Source organism: Triturus cristatus, chromosome 11 (assembly GCF_964204655.1).
Source record: "Triturus cristatus chromosome 11, aTriCri1.1, whole genome shotgun sequence".
NCBI classification, from domain to species: domain Eukaryota; kingdom Metazoa; phylum Chordata; class Amphibia; order Caudata; family Salamandridae; genus Triturus; species Triturus cristatus.
The window spans coordinates 187328602-187350863 of record NC_140594.1 but is presented as its reverse complement, the minus strand read 5'-3'; the positions used below and the strand labels follow the sequence as shown (position 1 = coordinate 187350863).

The 22262-nt window shown below is 45.3% G+C and overlaps 1 protein-coding gene across 2 annotated transcripts in view; it reads left to right on the top strand.

The window, feature by feature from the left end:
• The window catches only part of HECTD4 (HECT domain E3 ubiquitin protein ligase 4), a 2430065-nt gene that overhangs the window by 733050 nt on the left and 1674753 nt on the right, over nucleotides 1-22262 (top strand). For both annotated transcript variants that reach the window (XM_085634374.1, XM_085634373.1), the window contains exon 39: nucleotides 18633-18822. In XM_085634374.1, the coding sequence (XP_085490500.1) occupies nucleotides 18633-18822 (190 nt within the window). The remainder of the gene's footprint in view (nucleotides 1-18632; nucleotides 18823-22262) is intronic.

The window sequence follows — 22262 nt, the reverse complement described above, 5'->3', positions numbered from 1 at the left end:
TCTGTAATCGGATTTCTTACTAGTATGGTGTTCTAGATATCGCCATCGACAACTTACACTATTAATGAACTTCGAATAATAATCCTTACGTGTAGTCCCATATATTCTTGGATTCTGACTCCTTACAAATAGCAGCTTGTTTACATTTTATTACTGTGGTATATTGCACATTTCTATTTTTATTTAATGATCCACCTCCACAAAATGGAAGCTAATACAATTATAGCAATCTTTAGGCCTGTCAGCATAGATTCTGTGTTTTTTAAGTAGGTCAATCAAGACCTCCACTGTTCCTCTGGTTTATCTTGGGGTTAGGGGGGTTGGGGTTTTTGAAGTTCTACTTTTTTGGATTACATTTTCAATATTGTCTCTCCCTCTTCTTATCTCCTTTATTCCTTCACTCTGTAATCCGTTTTCTTACCCCTAGCAGGTTTGCACTTAGATATTCTCCATCTTCCCCTTTCTTATGGGACAACCGTTGTTGGGCATAATTTCCAGATATATATTATTAGACATTATTATCAAAAGACTGTCCTATCAGACACTGAATTTGACCATTTCAATCCTCTCCTACGTGTCTGGCAGTTCACTTAAAGTTATATCACTCACACCAAGGGCTTCAACCACCCGATCATGCACAGAAAGGTACTAGATTATTGTTATAGACTAAAGGGGGCCCATTTTCATTCTGTATGAAACCAGATCAGATCCTACAGATACTTGCAGTATGCAACACTCATGAATTCTAAACAATGGTTGCTGCCCAGCAAAAAACAAAGAAATTGAGAATTTACGCTACTTTCAAAACACGCAGAAAGCATGCTCAAAGTCATTTCTCATGACGATAATGAAAGATGGATCATAACTAAAATAGCTAAAGATGAATTATTGCTATACATTATCAGTATCTATGTCCCTAATGGAGATGACCTCTCTTCTGTGATGAAGTCAATAAGAAAATAACAGAACTTCCAAGTGACAGAAATAAAATTCTATGTGGTGGCATTGACCCTGTCTGGGACACTACATTAGACAGACTTTCAGGATGTACATAGCAAACAAATAATCACACACCCAAATGCACAAAATGTGCTATAAAAAATCAACCAGATTGACATATGGTGCTAGTATTAGCAGGCCGGGAGCAAGTTTTTCCGTCATTTGGGGATCCTGCCATCACCTCATTTTGATTCCCATACCAGCCGGAGGCGCATGACGGGAACTGGATTTGTTAGTTCTTTGATCCAAGGTTCTTTCGTTTTTTTTTTTTAATTAAGGACTATTACCCTAAGTATATCCTTCTTCCTACCCTGGAGAGGACCAGTGGCCTCTACGAGGGATTACCTTATTCCCGGACCCTCTAGTGCGCTCTTTGGGGTCCTGTACCTGAGGACTCTGATATTATCCTTTCCTGGCTCAGGGATCTGGTCTACCCATCCTATTGGCTCTGGTCATGGGCCTCTTTATCGTCCTTTTACCAGTGACGTTTATTGCCATCCCTTTTGTTGTTTTCAGGCACGTCCTCCCCTGTTTGTACCTGATCATTGCGCCCTGAAGAAGGTGAGACCCACACTGCGGTCACCCACCGAAACGCTCGTCGGCGCTGGAGCTTCTTTGTCAACCTGTTTTCTCTTCCCCTCTATATCTATCAATATATTGAGAAGAAACTGAATTCTAAACATGAATTGTATTATCAACTGATTTCTTGTCCATGTATCAACTCTGAAATTAACCCACTTGCTCCATTCTTGTGGGCTCGACAGAATTATCAAGTGTTTTCTTGTTGAGAGAGGGGGATTTGTCTCCATGTATATATTGTTACTTTGAAAGTGTTGAACCCTTACTCTGTAGGACGTATGAGTATGTGTGGGAATGCTTCTCCTTGTTTGAACAAATTTGTGTGTGTGGTGTAGGTTGCGATTGGTCTATTTTTGGTGTATTATTTACTGTGTGTTTATATAAACTCAAAAGTATATTTATTGAATACATTTGATATTTTTCAGTCCGTCAAAAAATCTTTATTTCTACCATACAGGCCATAAAAGCACTTAAAACAATACGATACATTTCAGCAAAATACAGCACGTCATCTTAAAAACTATATCCTTTGTTTATCTCTTTTTTTGTGTTAAAAACACTATAAATGTGCAAATTTTGACTGCATTCTTGAGTTCTCCCCCAGGCCTGCTCAGTATTCTGTAGCAGGAGATTGTGCAATGTGCGTAGAATACATGATTTATACACTGTGTGCAAAGCCGGGGGCAGTAGCACTTGCTGTAGCAAAAGACTGTTTCATTAAGGATTAAAATCACCTATTTGGTACTAAAATTTTGTTCTTATCTAATAGTTACTAGAAAGAGAATAATAGGGATGCCAATTTAAAACAACTAAAATTATAAAAATTGTAAGACACCTTGGCAATAAATAGATTGCGATAGGGATAAACCTGTAATACAATGTATACATACCACATTGTTTTAAGAGGTACATAACATAGCGTGACTAATAATTGCTGTAAATCTAAGAATTTTCTGTAGGGACTTTCTTTAGAATAGCTCTACGAATGCACCACATGGAGTATAAGAACCGAGAGATGGAGAACACAATAGGTATATCGGTATCATACTTAAAAAGCCTAAACACCTCAGTACAATGTCTAGACCCCATATTCCTACACAATTGTGGCAGCCAGTGAGACCTTGACTTCCCATAGGCGGGGCAGAAGGAGAGTATGGGCATTTCAGTTTCCTCAGCTTGATCACACCCTGGGCAATCTAGAATATGAGTGCCCTGCCACTTATTAGTAAATGTTCGAAGTGGGAGCACGCCATGTCTAAATTGGAGAAAAAGCTTCTTTGCTAGAAGTGGTTGAATATAATCTAGCGCCGGTTCTAGCCTATATTGCTGTTTTACTTCTAAGAACCTAGAAGTTAGGCAACCAAGCTTGGTCCCCCGCTATAGTTGGGCCAGTTTGAATTCTCTATGGGTCTCAAGGAGTGTCTTTTTGGGGATCATAGGGCAGATTTCGCCAGCAAATGTCCACATGTTTACCCTCCCCAGAGCCTAGCAAGGGTCCCTAATATGGGCTATCCAGGGGAGTTTCCCCGCACCTTGTAGCCTCATAACATCCTTCAACTCTTTATATTCGGCTAGTTTGGGGGTACTCCAGAGGCGTCGCCAATATAGGAGAGGTCTAGAAGAGGCTACATCTGCTATAGGGCTAATCCCTAGGTTCATCCTGAGGGGTGTTAATGGAGAGCTGGTGGGAAGACCCAGCAATTGCCTGAAAAATGAATTCTCTGTCAATGATAAAGAGGTGAGTGGACAGTGGCCCCATAATTCTATCCCATACAAGGCCGCACCCTTTGCCTATGTCTTATAAATTTCTGCTGCAGGACCTATCACTTTATGCGTGCAGCTCTTGTAAACTTTTAGGATACCTCCCGTAGACTGGGTCAATTTTAGACTGGCTTTCTTTATTTGTGTACCCCATTCCATTTTTTCGGTTAGTGTTATCCCTAGGTAATCAAAAATAGACACCCTCTCTAGGGCCCTTTCATCTAGTCGGGGATTTGGGCAATTCGTGGTGTTTGCGTTGAAAACCATATACTTGTTTTTGTAAAGTGATCTCTAATCCCCTTTGCATGCCCATTGGAGATTTGGATAGTGAAAGCGTATCATCCGCAAACATGAGGGCTGGAATTTTGCGGTTCGCTAACCTGGATGCATCGATATCTTTCCCAGCCGCAAGGATTCTATTAGGTAATTTATAAAAAGGGAAAAGAGTGTCGGGGCCAAAACGCATCCTTGGCGCACCCCTTTCTCAACGGGGAAAGGGGCAGAGAATTAACCATTTTTGCCATATCTTATTCGTGTATAATTATCTTGGTGGAGGCGTTTCGACTGAAAGCAGAGATACTCTGGAACTCCCAGGACCAGTAGTATGCCCCAGAATTGATCCCTCTGGACTAGGTCAAAAGCGGATTTAAGATCCACAAATGTGAGGTAGAGGCTGCCATCCTCTAGGACCACGGTTTTCCAGTGGATAAATTGTAATCTAAAGATCTGATCAATAGTAGAGATCTTGGCCCTAAACCCTGCTTGTAGAGGTGTTAATACGTTACTCTCTTCTATCCAAGATTGCAAACGCCCCAAGAGAACGCGTGCAAAAGTTTTTTTTACTAACGTCTAAAGGCTTATGGGGCGATAGTTGGCTGGATTAAGCGTTGAGCCCTTTTTATAAATTGGGATAATTTCTGCCCCTGCCCAAGTAGAGGGCAGCGCCATGCCTTGCAAAACGGCATTGAAAAGTGACCACAAGTAGGGTGCCCAAACTAAGGGCTCAGAGCGGAAAAGGTCGCCAAGAATCTTGTCCAACCCTCGCGCCTTAGCTAGTAATAACTTGCCCAGTGCCTCTGTAATCTCCTTCATTGAGCAGGGTGGCACATCTCGATTTGGCAACTCCGAGTGAATAGGGTTCGTTTCCTCCCGTCCTACTTCCTCAGTTGTCCTAGTATATAAGGATTTAAAATGGGCTCCCCAAACTTCTTCCCCTAAATTTGGTGCAATGGCCAATTTACCTTCAAATTTACCTATGTTTATTAAATTCCAAGAGGCCCTCGTGTCATGGCTATCTAGCGCTGTTTTAATGGCAACCCATTTTTCACTTTCCCAATTGCTTTTGGCTTTGGCTACACTATTTTTCGTATTCAATGTCGTGGATTATATTTTGGAAGGCCAGTGTTTCAGGTTCATGGCATTTATATCGGTGACAATTAGCACATTGGACTATGTACACAGGCAGAGAAATTTTGATCTGATTTAAATTCTGGGACACTACATTAGACCGACTTTCAGGATGTACATAGCGAACAAATATTTAACACACACCCAAATGCACAAAGTTTGCTATAAAAAAACAACCAGATGGACATATGGTGCTAGTATACGCAGGCCAGGAGCAAGTTTAATTTTTACTCTCATACCTAAAATATAATGTCCATAATATACTACCTATTAACCAGCAATAACCTTGTCTGAATGACTTCAAACCCCACCATAGAACCAATTGTGATCTATGACAATGCGTGTATCGCTTTAGATGTCATTACTGATGACCCAGAAGCCTAAGAAAAGAAAACAGACCTCCCTACAGAAATTGTGAGGGATGGTATTAAACCAAATGTCAGCAGAATTATATTGAGGATAATGGTGAAAAACAACAAATCCATGAATATGGAATTGAGTACCCTAGAATCACAAATTAAACAACCTGAATTAGACTTATTCTGCTCTTTGGACTAAAACCTCACTCTTAAAATAAAGGCACTTAAATATGAATACAGTACATTCCTGAGAGAAACAGCACACATATAGTACAATAACTTTAAAACAAAAAACCTTTAGAACTCAACAAAGCAGGTCAAATTTGGCCCTATTACTAAAAGATAGGAAAAATGCGACCTGTATCCATGATATTAAAGATAAAAATGCAACCCTACATTCAGATTCTGATAAAATACTTGCCTCTTTTCGCTGACCTACATCCCAAAAAACAGACTAATCTTGACATATATCAAATGTATCTTGATAAATGAATCACACCTAGACTTTCAGACAACATGAATAAGGACTTCTATAAAAAGATTGTTAAAGATGAAATATTAAGAGCCATCAAATCCCCCAAATGTAGAAAGACCCTTGGCCCCTGGGGCTTCCAAGCAACCTTTAATAAGGTCTACCAAGATGTGTTACTACCTCATCTTGCAGAGTTGTTTATTTTGAGACATAAGGAAAAAATGTTGGTACTTGTCCGAAGGCACATATTGTGGTTATCTGCAAGGAAGGCAAAGATCCCTCAAAACACAAAACGCATAGCCCAATCTCAGTGGTGAACACAAAATAAATACAGAAATACTAGCTTTTATATTTTAAGAAAATTCTGCCCACTGTGATACATCCATCTCAAACTCCCTCCATAAAAAGTAAACTAGCTCCAGACAAAATACAAACTTTCAGTCATGCAATCAGAAAGGCCAAATAGTTAACCTCCTTCTCCATGGACACGGCTCTGGATTTGGAAAAGGCTTTTTTCGAGGTACCTCGGGCATTATTAAATACTGTTTAGGGAAAAGCTAAGTTAAGTACACAATTCACTTGCAGAGCCAGTTCCTCGTATGATAAACCATTGGGCCGTATCAAAATAAATGGTCAGATAGCAAGAGATTGTATCTTTCACAGGGGGCCACACAAGGTTGGCCCTTTTCCCCCTGTATTATTAATTCTTAGTATTGAACCTTTAGTCCACAACTTAAGAAATAATTCTACCTTAAAGGGCATTCCTTTTCCTTCACGAAGACAAAAACTGGAGGCGTACGCTGACAATGTCCTAATCACTGTAAGCAATGCTGAAGCTGTGTTTCCAGATATTGTCACATTAATCACTATTGAAAAGTATCGGGAGATTTTCTAACCGGTGAAAAGATAGAAATTATCCCTCTAAATGCATTTTGCCTCCCCCACATTGCTTACTAACCTAATCTGAAATGGCAGCCTTTGTGTCTAAAATATTTCATAATTTAAATCAAGGAGCACATTGATGAAACAGGATCTTACATTGAAAATACCCTACCGATCAAAATTAAAAAATCTAATAGAGGCCTAGTCGCCCATATATCACATGGTGAGGACACATAGACACAGTTAAAATGCTGATACCCCTCAAGATAAAGGTTTGTCTTTGTAAGGCTTCCAGTGAATTAATTTCTCAGTATCTTTCCACAAATCCATAAAAACTTTAAATTTCTACATTTATTTGGTAAGATTAAAAAGCTAGAATGTCCCTTTGCAAACTAAAAAGTGTTTTGGGGGTTCCAAATGTTACCAATTACGAAACAGCTTTTCTTTCTACAGGACCCACTTGGTAGCTAAATAAGGACTCTATGCCGTCCCCCTTGAGTATAATGAGGCTGACCTGGTCAAACCTCTCTCCTTATTGAGCATACTTATGCTGAACATCTTCGCAATCATAAAGGATAGAGAAACAGCCATTAAACCCGTCAACAAATGTATAAAAAATAAAAGGAGACAGTCTGATATCTCATTGATTTAGCTTAATCCGTGCATCAAAATAGACTCAAATTATGAAAAATTGTATTATATTGTGCTGGTCAGAGATCTTGGCTCTACTAAAAACAAGGTTTTCTTTGCTATGTTAGCAGAAAAATGTCATCTTTCCTTATCCGTATTATACAATTTTCTAAACCTTAAAGTTGCATTCAGAAAAATTGGAGAAACTCATACCTCAGACTGCATTAAGTTCCTTGAATTTATAGCAAATAAGGGTCACATCTCATCTAATACATAAGCTCCTAGACAAGTATATTACCCGAATCAATGCATTTATACAGCAAAAATGGATTGATTGTTGTACCATTTGCAAAATACCTCCGCCCTCACTATCTACCTGCTAAAAATCGCTCTGTTCATGAGGAAGATCCCCACTACCTTACCATTGTAAGTACTGTACAAAACATAGATTCTTTTGGTCTTTAGTAAAATTACACTAGCTTGCACCTTATTGGACTTGGTCTATCAAGACTCCAATCTCTGCTGTCACTGTAACGAATCGCAGGATGACCTAGACCATTTAATCTTTTGCTTTACTGCACACATCTGTTCATACTGGTGAGAATAGAATCTACAATAAATGAAGTTTTCAACCCCAATCTTACTCTAAATCCCATATCTTTCACTTTAGGCCAACAATGACTATGAAACCTAACCCAAAACCTAGTATTTAGGATTTTTACCCAAGATCTGTTACTTACTTTTGATATTGAAACTATTCTCTCAAACCGGTAAAATATCTCCTATCATACATGACGGGCCTGGGTCCTCTTTATCAGAAGCGCTGATAATAATATTCATAGTAGCAGCAGCCTTAGTGCCAGTGCCTGTAAACGACTATGGTCTAAGCTAGACATATATATGTTTTAAAAAAAACTCTGATTACTGTTCTTTAGAAGCAAAACCTCTGTAAAGCAACCTTTTTTGAGTTCATACATCTTAACCCCCAAATAATTGCCTTTACTTCCTCTCCTTCCCGTCTTTTTATTCTTTTTATCTGATAAAGACTTCTAGTTGCAGATTCTTTACTTTTGAATTTACCAGGTATCGGACTAGATCCAGAAGTATTTTCATGAGCAGTACCCCCTGCATTCCGGTAGGTGGCATTGTTTGGCTCCGCAAACCTCATTTGCACTGGCAATGGCATCCGAGGCACCTATATAGGTGCCACCTTGGCAGGCTAATGTCAGTTATTTTCTTTCCACACCAGCCAGCGCTGATCGGAGAAGAGCTCCCCTCCAGTCACTGTTTGACTGTAAATGTTTGACTTTTTGACCACTCTTTTTGAGGTTTTTTTCCCTCCTCATGTGGCACAGAGGTCTTCAGGAAAGGTGGTTTCAAGACCTTTTTGTTGCCTATCATTGACTGATATCTGATAGAGACATCTAGCTGCAGATTCCTTAACTTAGAATATCCCCAGGTGCCAGGCTGGATCCGGAATTTGTTTTGCAGCAGCAGCACCTCTGCGCGCCGGGGGACGGCGCCACACGACCCTGCCCTGACGTTGTACACGTACGTGACGTCAGCGAGGTCATATAAGTCCCTCCCGGTGCGCTGACGTCAGTTTACTTCTTTTCCGCGTGCAACGCGGATCCGGAGTGAGCAGTTCCTCTGGCCTGTTTTCAGGCCCTTTTTCGACGCTTCGTGTCTGGAACAGTGTGCGATGTCCTCTGGCTTTAAATCCTGTACTTCCTGTTCGCGGTAAATGTCTGCGACGGACCCGCATCTTATCTGTATGTGGTGTCTGGGTGAGCACCACGACTCCACGGACTGCGATGCCTACCAACACCTCAAGCCGAACTCCAGGCGGGAGCGCCGGATGAAGCTTCTTTCGGCACGGCTGTCTCGGTCGGAGACATCTTGTCCCACGACCTCTTCAATGCAGTTCCGCAGTCGATCGCCCTCTCGGGCCCGGGGCCGTCGTTCACCACTTCTTGGTAAGTCGCGGCGCTTGTCGCCGAGGTCCTCGACCTCACCTTCATCTGTTGTCAGGGGCACTGCTCCCGGAATATTCCGGACGTGCGCTCTCGAAAGTCGTCCCCCCTCTATCCGCCCTATCCGGGCCCAAATGGAGGCTTATGCCATGGCTTTGCAGGCCTCCCTTGGGTCCTCTCCTGTCCCGGGGGCGTCCTCGGGGCCTCCGCTAGCTGTGGGGTCCCCGATGGACTCGCCGGTGGTTTCGCCCCCGGCGTCGAATGTGCCCTTGCCCTCCAGGGATGTCAGAGATGTGGCATTGTCAGGGCACGGCCTGGCTGGGTCCCCCTCTACAACCCATTGCAGCCCTGCCGCGCTGCATAGTCCCTTGGGGCTCCCTGTGGTGTCACAGATGGTTGCTGGTGCTCAAAGCTTCGCTTTATGCACGCCTCGGCCTTCTCGGCCAGCGGCCGCCTGTCCGGAGCCGGCACCGGCGCCGTGCCGGCATTGTAGACTCGCCTCCCCGACTCTGCCTCGCTTCTTTCTCTGGAGTCGGAGCCTGTTCTGGTTGAGGCTCAGGCTGCGCCGGTGCGGCGCCGGAGGCTTGCCTCCCCGACTCCAGCGCCTTCTCGTTCTTCGGAAGTAGGACTTGTCGTGGATTCGGCGCCAGACGGAGCCGACTCGACGCTGGATGGAGTCGATTCGGCGCCGTACAAAGCTCGATCGACGCCTACTAAAGTAGTTTTGGTGCCGCATCGACGCTCGGTTGTTGACTCTTCTCCGGAAGCGTCCGGAGAGAGTTTGGCGTCGCTCTTACGCCCGGCGACGCCGGATGTATTCTTGCCTGTGCCTCCCTTAGAGTATGTGGATCCTTGCCTCCTCAAGAGCATCATCAGGACCCCCATTCGTCAATGGGACTCCCCTCAGTTGGGCATTGGTCTCCCCCTCACTGTCTTGGGAGGGTTAGCTTACAGCCCTCTCCTACTGATGAGCTACTATCCCCTCCTCGGAGGGCTACCGAGGCTGATGCAGCTTTCCTCAGAGTGATCCCTTTGGCCTCTCGGATTTTGAACATGCAACCGCCTTCGGCGCCCTTGTCTGTGGACCCTTTACTTGATGTCCTTCACCGTGGGTCAGGAAATGTGGAGCCGCTTCTGCCCTTTGAAGCTTCTCTTTATGATGCCCTTTTGGGTACCTGGGTTTGGCCAGCTTCCGGTGATCCGATGGCTCGTTCAGTCTTGCACCGCCACCGTCCTGCTCCACATGATCCGGTCTTCTTATTTGTGCATCCCGACGTGCAGGGGTTTGTTTTGCAAACTGCCTTCCCTTCCTTGCCCCGGCTATTGCTTCCTCCCTCCCGGGAGTCCAGATGGCTTGAGTCATGGGTTCGGAACATCTTTGCCTCCACTAGTGCTGCACTACGGTCACTAAATACGGTGTGTGTCCTGGCTCTGGCTAACTCTGCCCTGTGGGACTCTGCAGAGTCTTTACTCTCCACCAGCACTGAAGGTGCTCGTGTTGACCTACTTCATCTTCTCCGGGATGGCCGTGACCTTTCTGAGTTTACTATCCGCTCCGCCTTGGATACTGCTGATTCCTTAGGCCGTGCTATGGCTGGTTCAGTCGCCTTGCGGCGCCTTGTTTGGTTACGGGATACCGTCTTCCCCGAAAATATCCGGGAGAGTCTTGTTGATTTCCCCTTTGATGGTGTTTTATTGTTTGATGCACACGCCGACTCGGCTGTTCAGCGCCTCCTTGCGGGCTATCGACCCCTCCCCTTTAGGCTTGTGTTTCATTTAGCATCATTTTGATGCGTCGTTATGTGTTTTAGGCTGATAGTAAGCCTGAGGTCTTCCTTTCGCATAGTCGGATGTGATTACCCTTTCATTTACCATCCTTTGGATACATTATGCGTTTTGAACTGGCGGTTAACCTACTGTGGCAGTATTCCATAGGTTGTTCCTCTGACTGTGACTTGCCTTAATAAACGTGTTCCTCGTTGTTGGTGTGTGCATACTCCGTGTGGGGTACTTGTTTGCTATTATGTAGCTCTGTTTATGTCAACCGGGCCTAAGAGTTCCTTTGGCCTCTAGGCGTCCCCTGGTGCTCTTATCTGCCGTTCTACGGTGCTCAATGTTATGCCTTGGCATCATCTTCTATACGTCATTGGTCATCTTGCTTATTTGCTTCATTCTCCTCCTTCGGAGGTTTTCGGGATGTTCATCACGCTTTAAAGGCAGCTTCCGTCGTGGTCTGGTCCGGAGTCTCCATGTTTCAAAGACCTTTCCAGTGATGCATGCGGCATTACCAATAAGACCCCTTTTTGCGTTCCGCTTACTGTGGTGGTTCCCCAGTTTTACACTGCTCCCTTCTTCGTGTTCACCTACTGAACGATTCTCTCTTCCTTCCAGTCGGAGGGTGTAGTCGGAACTTCTGCGATTATACCTCCGTTTCTACGCCTTAGTACTTTGGTGCCTCTGCTGCATCTTCCTTCGGCTGTGCTATTGTATCAGCTGGGCATGCGGGACGGCTCTTCTAATGTCAGTCGTCCTAGATCTCCATGCTGCATATCTGTATTCGTGTGTTGGTTCTCACCTTGGTCTTACCGCTGCCTGGTCGGGCAGCCTTATGCTTATTTTAGCTACACCACCTCATGGTCTCTGTAGTTGTTTCCTCTGCACATGTTTCTGTGGTGGCCTACATCAGCGTGCTTAAGATTCTTACTGTTCGCCCCTGTTCCCCTTTTGGGACTGGGTGTGCACTTGGCGTGTTAATTGTCTCCGCCTGCAATTCTAAAAACGTTGCTCATTTCTATCTCTTGACCTTTGGTTCTTGGCTGTAGCCTCTCCGGCCTGCCTTCCGTGGGCTTGCCTGGTAGGCTCTGGTTGCATCTCTTCAATCTTTGGTCGGTGCTGACATAGTGCGCCATTAGGCTGAAAATGGTCCTTCTTCCTTATATCGCTGGTGCTGTTTCAACCTCTCATGCTTATACAAGTATGGTGTAGCACCATTATGGCATTTTCGGGATATCTTCCATTCCGTTATCTTTTGCTCTTTCGAGCTCTTTGAGTTGCTGTCTGGCTGTTCCGCCACAGCCTTCCCCATTGTCCATCACTCTGTTGCCTGCTCAAATGCTTGATGCCTTCTGATGTTCTATCGCAGACCCACCTCCCCTTTGGGGTATGGCTGTGGTTTCTATTCTAAGTTAAGGAATCTGCGTCTAGATATCTCTATCAGATGTACGAGTTACTTACCTTCAGTAACGATTTATCTGGTCGAGACGTTGTCTAGCCACAGATTCCTTAACGCCCACCCAGCCTCCCCATTCTGCGAGGACCTTGCCAAGTGGGGTTCTCCGTTGGCCCCTTTTACAGTTGGCATTGGTTTTTCTCTCAGGGGTGCTCACATTGTTGCGTCCCTTTGAGATCTGCCATAATACAGCTGTCTCCCTCTCAGGGGTTTCTGTTACCATAATACAGCTGACTCCCTCTCAAATGTTTCTTACCTGTATACTGAGGCCTTTTGATTAACCTTCACCAGGAGATTCATCTTCATTTTCTTCTCTTTTCCTGCTGCCTTCCCTCCCTCCCGCCTTCTCTATTGGCTCAGGGTTCCGGTCACCTCTACAGTCATATTCTTTGAAAATCTGTTGACCTCTGTTTCAGACCTCCATTACTATAGGGGCAGTGCCAGTCTTTTCATACCTACCTGCGGTGGACTGTTGTTCTCTCTGTGCTCCGTTCTTGCTAGACGACACAGTTCTACATGGTAGTGACAGTCTATTTCTGTCTGTTGTTCTGCATGGTAATCACAGTCTATTTCTGTCTGTTGAGATACTCTTCCCTGATTGCACTTGGGAAGCGTCTTCGCTTAGCTTGCGGGGTTCTTTCTCACAGCTTTTTTACTTGTATGTAGGCAGTGTCTAATTCTGCCTTTTATGATGGTGTCTTGCACCATCCTCCTTCTTTATTCACGGATTGTCATCCCTCGCACACTGTTCCCATACTTTCACAGTTTTTTTGTTGGTGGCTCCGCGTTGTGTTGCGGAAAAGTGTCTCCGAAGAAAACTGACGTCAGTGCGTTGGGAGCGACTTATATGACCTCGCTGACGTCACGTACATGGACGATGTCAGTGCAGGGTCGTGTGGCGCCGTCCCCTGGCACGCAGAGGTACTGCTGCTGCAAAAACAAATCCGGATCCAGTCTGGTGCCTGGGGATATTCTAAGTTAAGGAATCTGCGGCTAGACAATGTCTCCAACAGATACATCATTACCGAAGGTAAGTAACTCGTACGTCGGTGACAGATCCTCATCTTGTATGCCTGTGGTGTCTTGAGCGCGATCACAACCCTAAGTCGTTATCCGACTGGTGTGCTATGAATCCTAAGGTCTCGCAGAAGCCGTCCCTCAAACTCATGGCAGCTCAGCAGGCTACGCCGTAACACTCGAGGTCCTGGTCAATGAGAAGGTCCCGTTAGTGGTCGTGGAGTCCGAGATCCTCATTCCACTCCAAATCCTTAGGACATTCGGGTAAATCTCAACACGACAACTCATCATCGTCAAAAAGGTCTTTGACTTCTCATCCGATAAGGAAGCGTAATCATTCAAGGCCTGGCTCCCCCGTAGAACCTGGGCCGACTCTGCGCCTCCCCGACTTTCTGGGAGCCGGAGCGTTACCCACACAACTAAAAGGTTTACTAGGCCATGTGAATTTTGGGCAGGCCGACCCTGCTGGCACAGAAGAGGCCCCATTTGGTTCTGTGCTGGCGGCTCAGTCTCCAGTTGGGCCCCAAGGATCTGTTCCCGGATCCGGACCGGCACTGGTAGTACCATCTCGACCTCCCCCGACACAAGTCTCTATGCCGACGGTCCCAGCGCCCACTGGTGGTGCCATTCCCATTCTGATCCCTGACTCCATTACTGAGCCAGAGGGGCATGGCCTGATGCTGTATCCAGCGTCAACAGGAGCCTTGCCTCATAGATCAGAGCCTGAGCCCTATTCCCTTGGGTTAGGACTCAATGAGGAATGGGAGGAGTTGCTGGACCCTGACTAATACCAGCCATATGAAGAAAACCCTAACATGGACATGTGTGAGAAACTTGATCAAGCCAGCGGACTTGATACTTTTCCAGATACCTGTATGCTTTTACCCCTACCGTGGTTACAGAGAAGGGAGGTTCTTATGCTTTGGTTGTGCTGAGGGCAGCTGCGGTCCTCGACCTTCAGTTGCCCTCGGTGACTAACATCTTGACTGAGGTGCTGCACCCGAGATTCATCCCCTCAGAACTGCTGCTCCCATTCAGTGACTCCCTCACTGATGTTCTTTTGGGGACTTGGGCCACACCCCACACAGGGGCTCCTGTGAATAGGAGGATCGCCCAACTCCCTTCCCCAGGAGACCCAAACTTCCTCACCCAAAACCCTACCCCAGAGAGGTTGGTGTTCCAAGCTTCGACATCCCAAGGTGCATTCCCTACCGCTCCCACGGATAGGGAATCCAAGAGGCTGGATTCTTTGGGGAAGATGTTTTCTTCCGTCAGCTTGGCATTGCAATTCGTGAATACCGCATGCTTTTTGGCCGTTATTCCCACGCTCTGTGGGACACGGTTGTGCAGGTGCTGCCAACTGTACTGTCAGGCTGTTGTCGATAAGAGATGCAGCGAAGCTCACTTTCAATTGTGGACTTGACATTACCAACTCTCTGGGCAGGGCAGTTTCGTCAACGTTGGCCTTGAGGCGCCACGCCTGGTTGAGGACTGCTGGCTTCTTGGGGGTTGTCCAATCCTTTCTTATGGATATACCCTTTGATGGCACCTGTCTATTCAGAGATCAGATGGATTTGGTGCTAAATCACTTCAAGGACAATTAGGCTATGGCTAGGTTCTTGGGCCTTTCTATGGCCCCACGTAACCCACAGGCTTCTTTTCATGGCTACAGAAGGGGCTTTAAGCTGCACCAATTCCCTCCCAGCGACTAAGCCGCTCATGCTACCTTGCTTCTGCTTGCCGATAGTGTGGTACCCACAGACCTCATGGGCCAGGCAGCCAGCGGTCTGGTCAACCTTCAACCGCCCACCCACCCCAGCAGCAGCAGCCTCCTAACCTTCATAATCTGCACCATTATGAGCATGAGTATGCAGTTGGCAGCAGGATTCCCCACTACCTGCCCCACTGGCAGTCCCTTATATTGGACAGGTAGGTTTTGCAAATCGTCCAAAGGGGCTACTCCTTCTCCTTTGTGGCAGCCCCTCTGTGCCGCCATCTCTCGATCGGCTGACGGAGGATCCTTTATCCCTTCTCCGCAATTAAGTCACAGCTCTCTTGGCCAAGGGAGCCATAGAGCGGGTGCTTCTGCCAGAAGTAGGTTGTGGTTGCTATTCCCGCTACTTTCTGGACCCCAAAAGGGCAGAGGCCTCCGTCTTATCCTAGACCTACAGGCCCTAAACTACTTCCTCAAGGAGGAGAAATTTGAAAAGCTCATGTTAGCTAAGGTCCTGTCTGCCCTTGACCCAGGAGACTGGATGGTAGTGTTGGACTTGCAGGGCGCTTATTTCCACATTCCCGTCTTGCCTGCCCACCGGCGTTACCTGCCGTTCACGGTGGGCCACGAGCACTTTCAGTTCACTGTGCTCCCTTTTGGCATTACCAGCACCCCTCAGCTGTTCACCAAGGTGATGGTGGTGGTTGCAGAGATCAGGGGTGCTAGTCTTTCCCTATTTCGACTTCTGTCTGTTGAAGGCGGGCTCACCCCAGACTGTCTTCTCACATCTCCAGAATACAGCAAACCTTCTGCACTCTCTGGGGCTCACTATCAACATGCCGAAGTCACACCTGACTCCCTCTCAGAGGATCCCTTTCATTGGAACTAATCTGGACAGAGTGCAGTTTCAGGCTTATCCTCCAGAGTGGTGAGTCCAGGATAATCAGGCTATGATATCCTGGATGTTGATGTGGCAGACTCTGAGGCTGTTGGGACTCGTGGCCTCCTGCATCGTACTAGTAACTCATGCCTGATGGCATATGTGGGCTCTGCAGCAGAACCTGAAGTTTCAATGGGCACAGCATCAGGGAACCTTTCCGAAATGGTCCGGAACTCAAAGGGTACTGTGAAAGATCTGCAGTGGTTGCTCACAAACTGCGATTGGGTCAGAGGCCGACCCCTCTCCCTTCCCCATCCAGATCTCACAGTAGTGACTGATGCGTCACTCCTGGGACGGGTGGGCCATCTGGCAGAGGTGCCAGCAAAATCTGGACTCCACATCGACCTGCTGGAGTTCCATGCAATCCGACTGGCATTCAAATCCTGGTTCAACACCTGGCAGGCTCTCTAAATGCCAGAGTTGATAATCTCAGCCGTCGATACCTAGCGGCTTTCGAGTGACCTCTCCAACTGGAGGTGGTGCAGGATGTCTTTCAACAGTGGGTGGTGCAGGATGTCTTTCAACAGTGCGATGAGCCTTGGTTAGATCAGTTTACCTCTGCCGAGAATGTGCAGTGTCAACAGTTTTGCGCGTTGGAGTTTCCAAGGCGGATCTCGCTTGGAGATGCTTTTCATCTCAAGGGAAGCACAGGACTCTTATGCGCTTCTCTGCACATATCACTCCTTCCCAGAGTTCTCATGAAGATCAAGAACGGCCAGGCCCAAGTCATCCTTGTTGCTCCGGATTGGGCACGGACTGTGTGGTATTCTGAGCTACTGAGCATGTCCATCGATCCGGCTGCCCCTCTGGGAAGATCGTCTGTTGCAGCAGCAGAGAAGGATCCTTCACCTGAAACTGTCCAGTCTCTGCCTTCTTGTGTGGGGATTGAGTGGTGCCATTTGGCAGTCAGGCGCCCCTCCACCAAGACGGTATACACCTTTTGTTAGTAAAAATGTGTGGCATGGCGTGCAGAAAAATACATTGATCCCATTTCTGCCCCCCTTTTTGATGTTTTTCCCTTCAGTCTTTCTCTTGCCTAGAAAGGCTCTGCTGTCTGCACTCTTAAGGGATAACTGTCTGCTCTTTCTGCCTTTTTGTGGCTGCCTGACCAATTCTCTCTGTTCAAATCCCCTATTGTACATAGGTTTCTAAAAAGTCTTATTCATCTAATCTCTCCTTCACCATTTATCATGCCTCAGTGGAACCTTAATCTGGTGTTAACTTTCTTGATGTGTGCTCCTTTCGAGCCTCTCCATAATTTTCCCCTCATGCTTCTGATGATTAAAGCCTTCCTTGTGGCTACTACATCCGCCCATAGGGAAAGTGAGCTGCAGGCCTTGTAATCTATGCCGCCTTACTTATCAGTCTATCCTGACAAAGTGGTTACCCCATTCCACGTAGGCCAATCCATCACTCTGCCTACCTTATGCTTCTTCACATCCCTCTAAAGAAGCGGAGCCACTCCACCGTCTGGACCCAAAAAGAGCGTTGTCGTTCTACCTTGACCGCACACGAGAGATCCAGGTGGACGGCCAACTCTTTGTGTTGTATGTTGGTGTGAAGAAAGGCCAGGCTTTGCGGAAGTGGGCCATCTCCAGATGGGTCATGCTGGGCATTGAAATCTGCTGCGTATTGGCCAAGAAGTAACCTCCTGGAGGTTTGAGAGCTCATTCCATCAGAGCTAAAGCTGCGACCACTGTGTTAGTTCGCAGAGTTCTGGTCCTGGACATCTGCCAGGCAGAAACATGGGCTTCTGTGCACATGTTCACCAAACTTTATTGTCTGGACAGTTCGATCTGTAGGGATGTGCACTGTGCCTGTTCGGTCCTGCAGGACTTCCTTGTTTGAAATTGATCTATAGGCCCACCAGTTAGGATGGTATTGCTTGGGTATCTATTCAAAGGTAAGGGATCTGTGGCTAGAAGTCTCTATCAGATGAACAAGTTTCTTACCTCTGGTAATGCCTTACCGGGTAGAGACTATACCTAGCAGCAGATTCCTTATGACCCACCCATACTTCCTGCTCTGCGAACAAATTTCTAGGGACAGCGCTGTTCCCTTACAGGGCTATACTTTTTCACATCAGTGGTCAGTGTTCTTCATGGCACTGCGCTTCTGTCGTGGAAAGTAATGAAAAGAAACTGATGTCAGCACGCATAGGTGGCGCATATATACGTGCTGCGTTCGTCTTTTCCAGTGCAAACGATGCAGACGACGCACCCCGAGCCGAACAACGCAGCCTACCGGCATGCAAGGATACTGCTCACAAATAATCTACCAGATCCGGTCTGACACTTCGAAAATTCAAAGGTAAGGGATCTGCGGCTAGGTCTAGTCTCTACCAGTTTATCATCTTTTTCATTTCTCACTTTAACCCTTGCTTCTTACTATGAGGCACTCAAACTCAATCTCTTTATAAGTCAGATAGGAATGTATCTCTAACTGATACTTAATCTATGCAATGCAACGTGTCTTAATTACTTTTATCAACCATGTATTTATATGCTTAACCATGTACTGAAGTTTCGATGTTTATTATGTCTCAAATAAAATATTTTGAAATGATAAAACTTTGATAACAAGTTTGATCTGTTAGCTAGCCATTAAGGTGTCTTGAATTTTTGTTGTTTTTTTACTAACATAATTATCATGCTTTCTTCTTTGCTAAAGGGTGTCAGACCGTTTTATCTCCAACTGCTTCTGAACCTGATACAGCTTTATCTAAATCGAGTCCAAAAAATTCCCTAAAAGGAGACAAAGATTTAGGAGAAGAAAGCGAGGCAGTGGATGGAAAACTCTCAATTTTTATACATAAACGAGAAGATCAGTCATCCCACGAGGTTCTGCAACCATTGCTGAGGTAATGGTCAAAATTTATGTTGGCATTATCATCATTGCCCGTTCTTTTGTGGTTTGTGCTCAGCACAGTAAACCTTTACAGTGTCTGCTCCTCAGACACGTTTTTTATGTTTCTCTTTTCTATTCTTTGATCGTATGTACTCTAGATGCAACCTTGTTCATGTTTTTGGGTTTATCGTCATTAGTTAGAGCATCTTCGGAAATGGAATATTTCCATATTTAAAATGTGTATAGGTAAAAATATAAATCATGTTTCTCTAATACCTTATGATTGTGTAAACCTTAATATGCACTTTATGATTTATGGCTATGATATAACGTTTAAGGCCTGGAAGGATACGAAACTGTAAGGTGATTAAAGGGAGAAATGTATCAATACTTATTAAATAAAGCTCACTAGTGGAAATAGTGTATATTTACTAGTATTGTCCATAGGGATTGTCGACTTCATTGTTTTTTATATTTCTCATTTTTCACCCTTCACACAAAGTTTGTCAGCTGATCTCTATCCCTGTGATCTCTTTTCTGCCTATTGCAAGATAATTGTTACCACAAAGTAAGTTATTTTTAATGGAACCTAGCCAATCTGAAAACATGTATGCAGACATGTTTATCGCCAAACGTTTTTGTATGCATAATGGTATTCCAGAGAAGTAGAACACTGTTTTTCTGCAAAGTATATCTGTTAGCATTTTTTTTATTTTAAATAATGGAATACTCTACATAAATGAATGTGAAAGTCATGGTTTTCACACAGATGTGGCAAATTATTACATCTATTGCCTTTGCTTGTTTTAGAAGTCATGTCGGCTTCTGTCCTGACTGGTTAGAAGGATGAGTCTTGTCTCAATAACACAGTATCATCAAGCATTTGCAATGCAATAGGTCTCGCAATTGCGAGATTTTGAGCTATGGCATAAATGACAATACCTTTTATTTATGTGTTTAAAAAACCGGCAATAATAAAAGGCATTGCCATTTACAGTACAATAGGTCAAAGTTTCTAAATGTGAGACCTATTGCATTGCAAATGCTTGTCTTCCTATGGTGGGTGGGGACAATACAAATCATGAGATAGTGGGGAGACCGAAAATCAACACAGACAACGGAAGGGTGGGAGGGAAGAAGATAAAGGGGGAGAAGAGCAGCTGCAATCTGCAAAGGTAAGCGTGGTAGGAAAGTGTTGCGGGGCGGGGTGGGAGGGGGGCAAAGTCTAGAGGGAGAGGGTGTGGCTTAACGGCTAGGGCGGCCGACTTTGAAGCTGCATAACCAGGTTTAAGTGTGGTGGGAGGGTCAAACATCCTGTGATTCGGGGCAAATCACAATCTCCCCATGCCCAAAAAATGAATGTGTCCGTCTGTAATGCCATTGGTGCTCAGGTAATGCGCTCGTATACCTTCGGGTCGAGAAAAAAAAAATGAAAGTAGCAACACAGACAAGAAGAAAGAACGAAGCAGCAGCAACATTGACAATGAGATAGAAGGAGGAAATGGGGGCTAGGCAATACTTTTTTAAAGTGGACTTGACAAACAGTTAGATTCCGAAGAAAATAACATTAGAACAACACTCACTGGAATAGCTACCCTTTAGTCTGTAGGCTGAAAAGAGATGTTAACCCCAAAAGACTTTGGAAATCGCAGACTAAAAGTGACAGAAAAATGGGCACGGATCGATTGATCATACCGCACTGGGAGCTGTTAAGTCAAAGTTGGTACATCTTGTGTACCGCCTACACTGGCCCCTCATCCCCAGTACCTGTGCACACCTCCCTGTTTATTGAAGCAGAGACACCATCTTCTCATCAGGCCCAAGAATATACAGGGTTTAAGAAGCACACATGCTACGAAGAAGTTTTTACCCAATACTTAACAGAATGACAGAGCAAGGTAAAGAAGAAAACACTAAATGTGTATGAGAAAGAACTGGATACAAAATGTGTTGTGGGAAGAGGTATCCTTCTCAGGAGACATGGGAGATGGGCTCTTTGTTTGACATAGAAGGCAAGGGTCGCTGTTTCTCATACTCTCACTTAGTTTAGAGTAGCGGGATAGAATTTTTTTAAACACACAGCACCCACAGAAGGGTTAAAAAAAATCTGTTTTAAAGAGATCCGTTTGCAGTAATTTGGATGTAAATTAGATCTTTTCAGCTACCATCTCACTTAAGGCAGCAAGTACGGATCAGGATAACCTCTTCATGAGATCAGAGACAAGCAGCGGGCTAGAGGACGGTAGCTCCAATGCCACAGCTCTGCTCAGTCCATCGTGGGTCACAAATCAGTACAGCATTATACATCGAGGGCCTCAGAGTTCGTGGGCAAACAGCCTGACCCTCCAGCAGAGAAAACTCAACACAGATGCTCTCAGCTCTGCGTCACAACCAAAGACGAGGGAGGGAGGCAGCAACAATTAAGACAGGGTGGGGGAGGGTGCAAGGAACAAAGTGGAAAGAGCGCTGGGGAGAAGAGATGGCCTGCAGATGCACTCATATAGAGTGCTAGATCCCATATGACCAATAGTCTGAAAGGGAACGGTAAAATGTTACCGTATAATCGCGAGTTAAAGCGAACACGTGGTGCGTCGAGGCAACAACTTTCCATAAAATAATTGGCTGCGCACCTCGGGTTAACGGAGACTTGGCTCGTATTATCACCAATGAAGCTGTCATTATGGCCCACATGGCATAATAATTAAATAAACAATTGCGGATGAAGCAGACCGGATAAACAAGCGTGGCTGAAGCAGACCGCGCTGTGAATAAAAACAAGAGTACTTACAGACTTATGGAGACCGTGGGTTGAACGCCGCAAGCTAACGATCCAGTCCGGATGGGCCGTCGCAGAAGGATACAGGGCGGTAACAAACAACCTCACTTTCAATTGGAAGCCAACGTTTAACATAAATGATGATGCCAGCCAATCAAAATGATAGGCGTGGCTACAAGTACACTACTGAAATGTTCTCAATCACAATAAGCCTCGCAGAGCGAGGAGCGCATGCGCGCTCCAGCACTAGGCACACTTTTGCCAATAAATCTCCTTTGGCATCACAGCTGCTAAGGAATACTTCTCCAACCCTACATAGCCATTGTTTTTCAAGACAAATGTTATCTGTCTTGCTTTCTTAGGTTAAAATCCTGGACTAGTTAATCAAGCAGTAGAATGTTCATGATATTCTCCTTTTGCTCCTGGGTGTGTGTGAATTAACATACTGGTAATAGGCTGTGACTGAAATCTTGCAGCGGGTTTAAACAGCAGCTGCTGGGTCTTCATAATTATAAGGCACCATTTTTGGGACGTGGGCCAAAAGTCTTTTAAAATTACATGCATCTTAATACAGAAGCCAAACAAGGCCCCTGGTAGGACAAACTGTGAACCATTTGCGTAATTGAGTATAATTTGGTGTTACAGTGGTAATATACAATAATTGTAATATCTGAAAG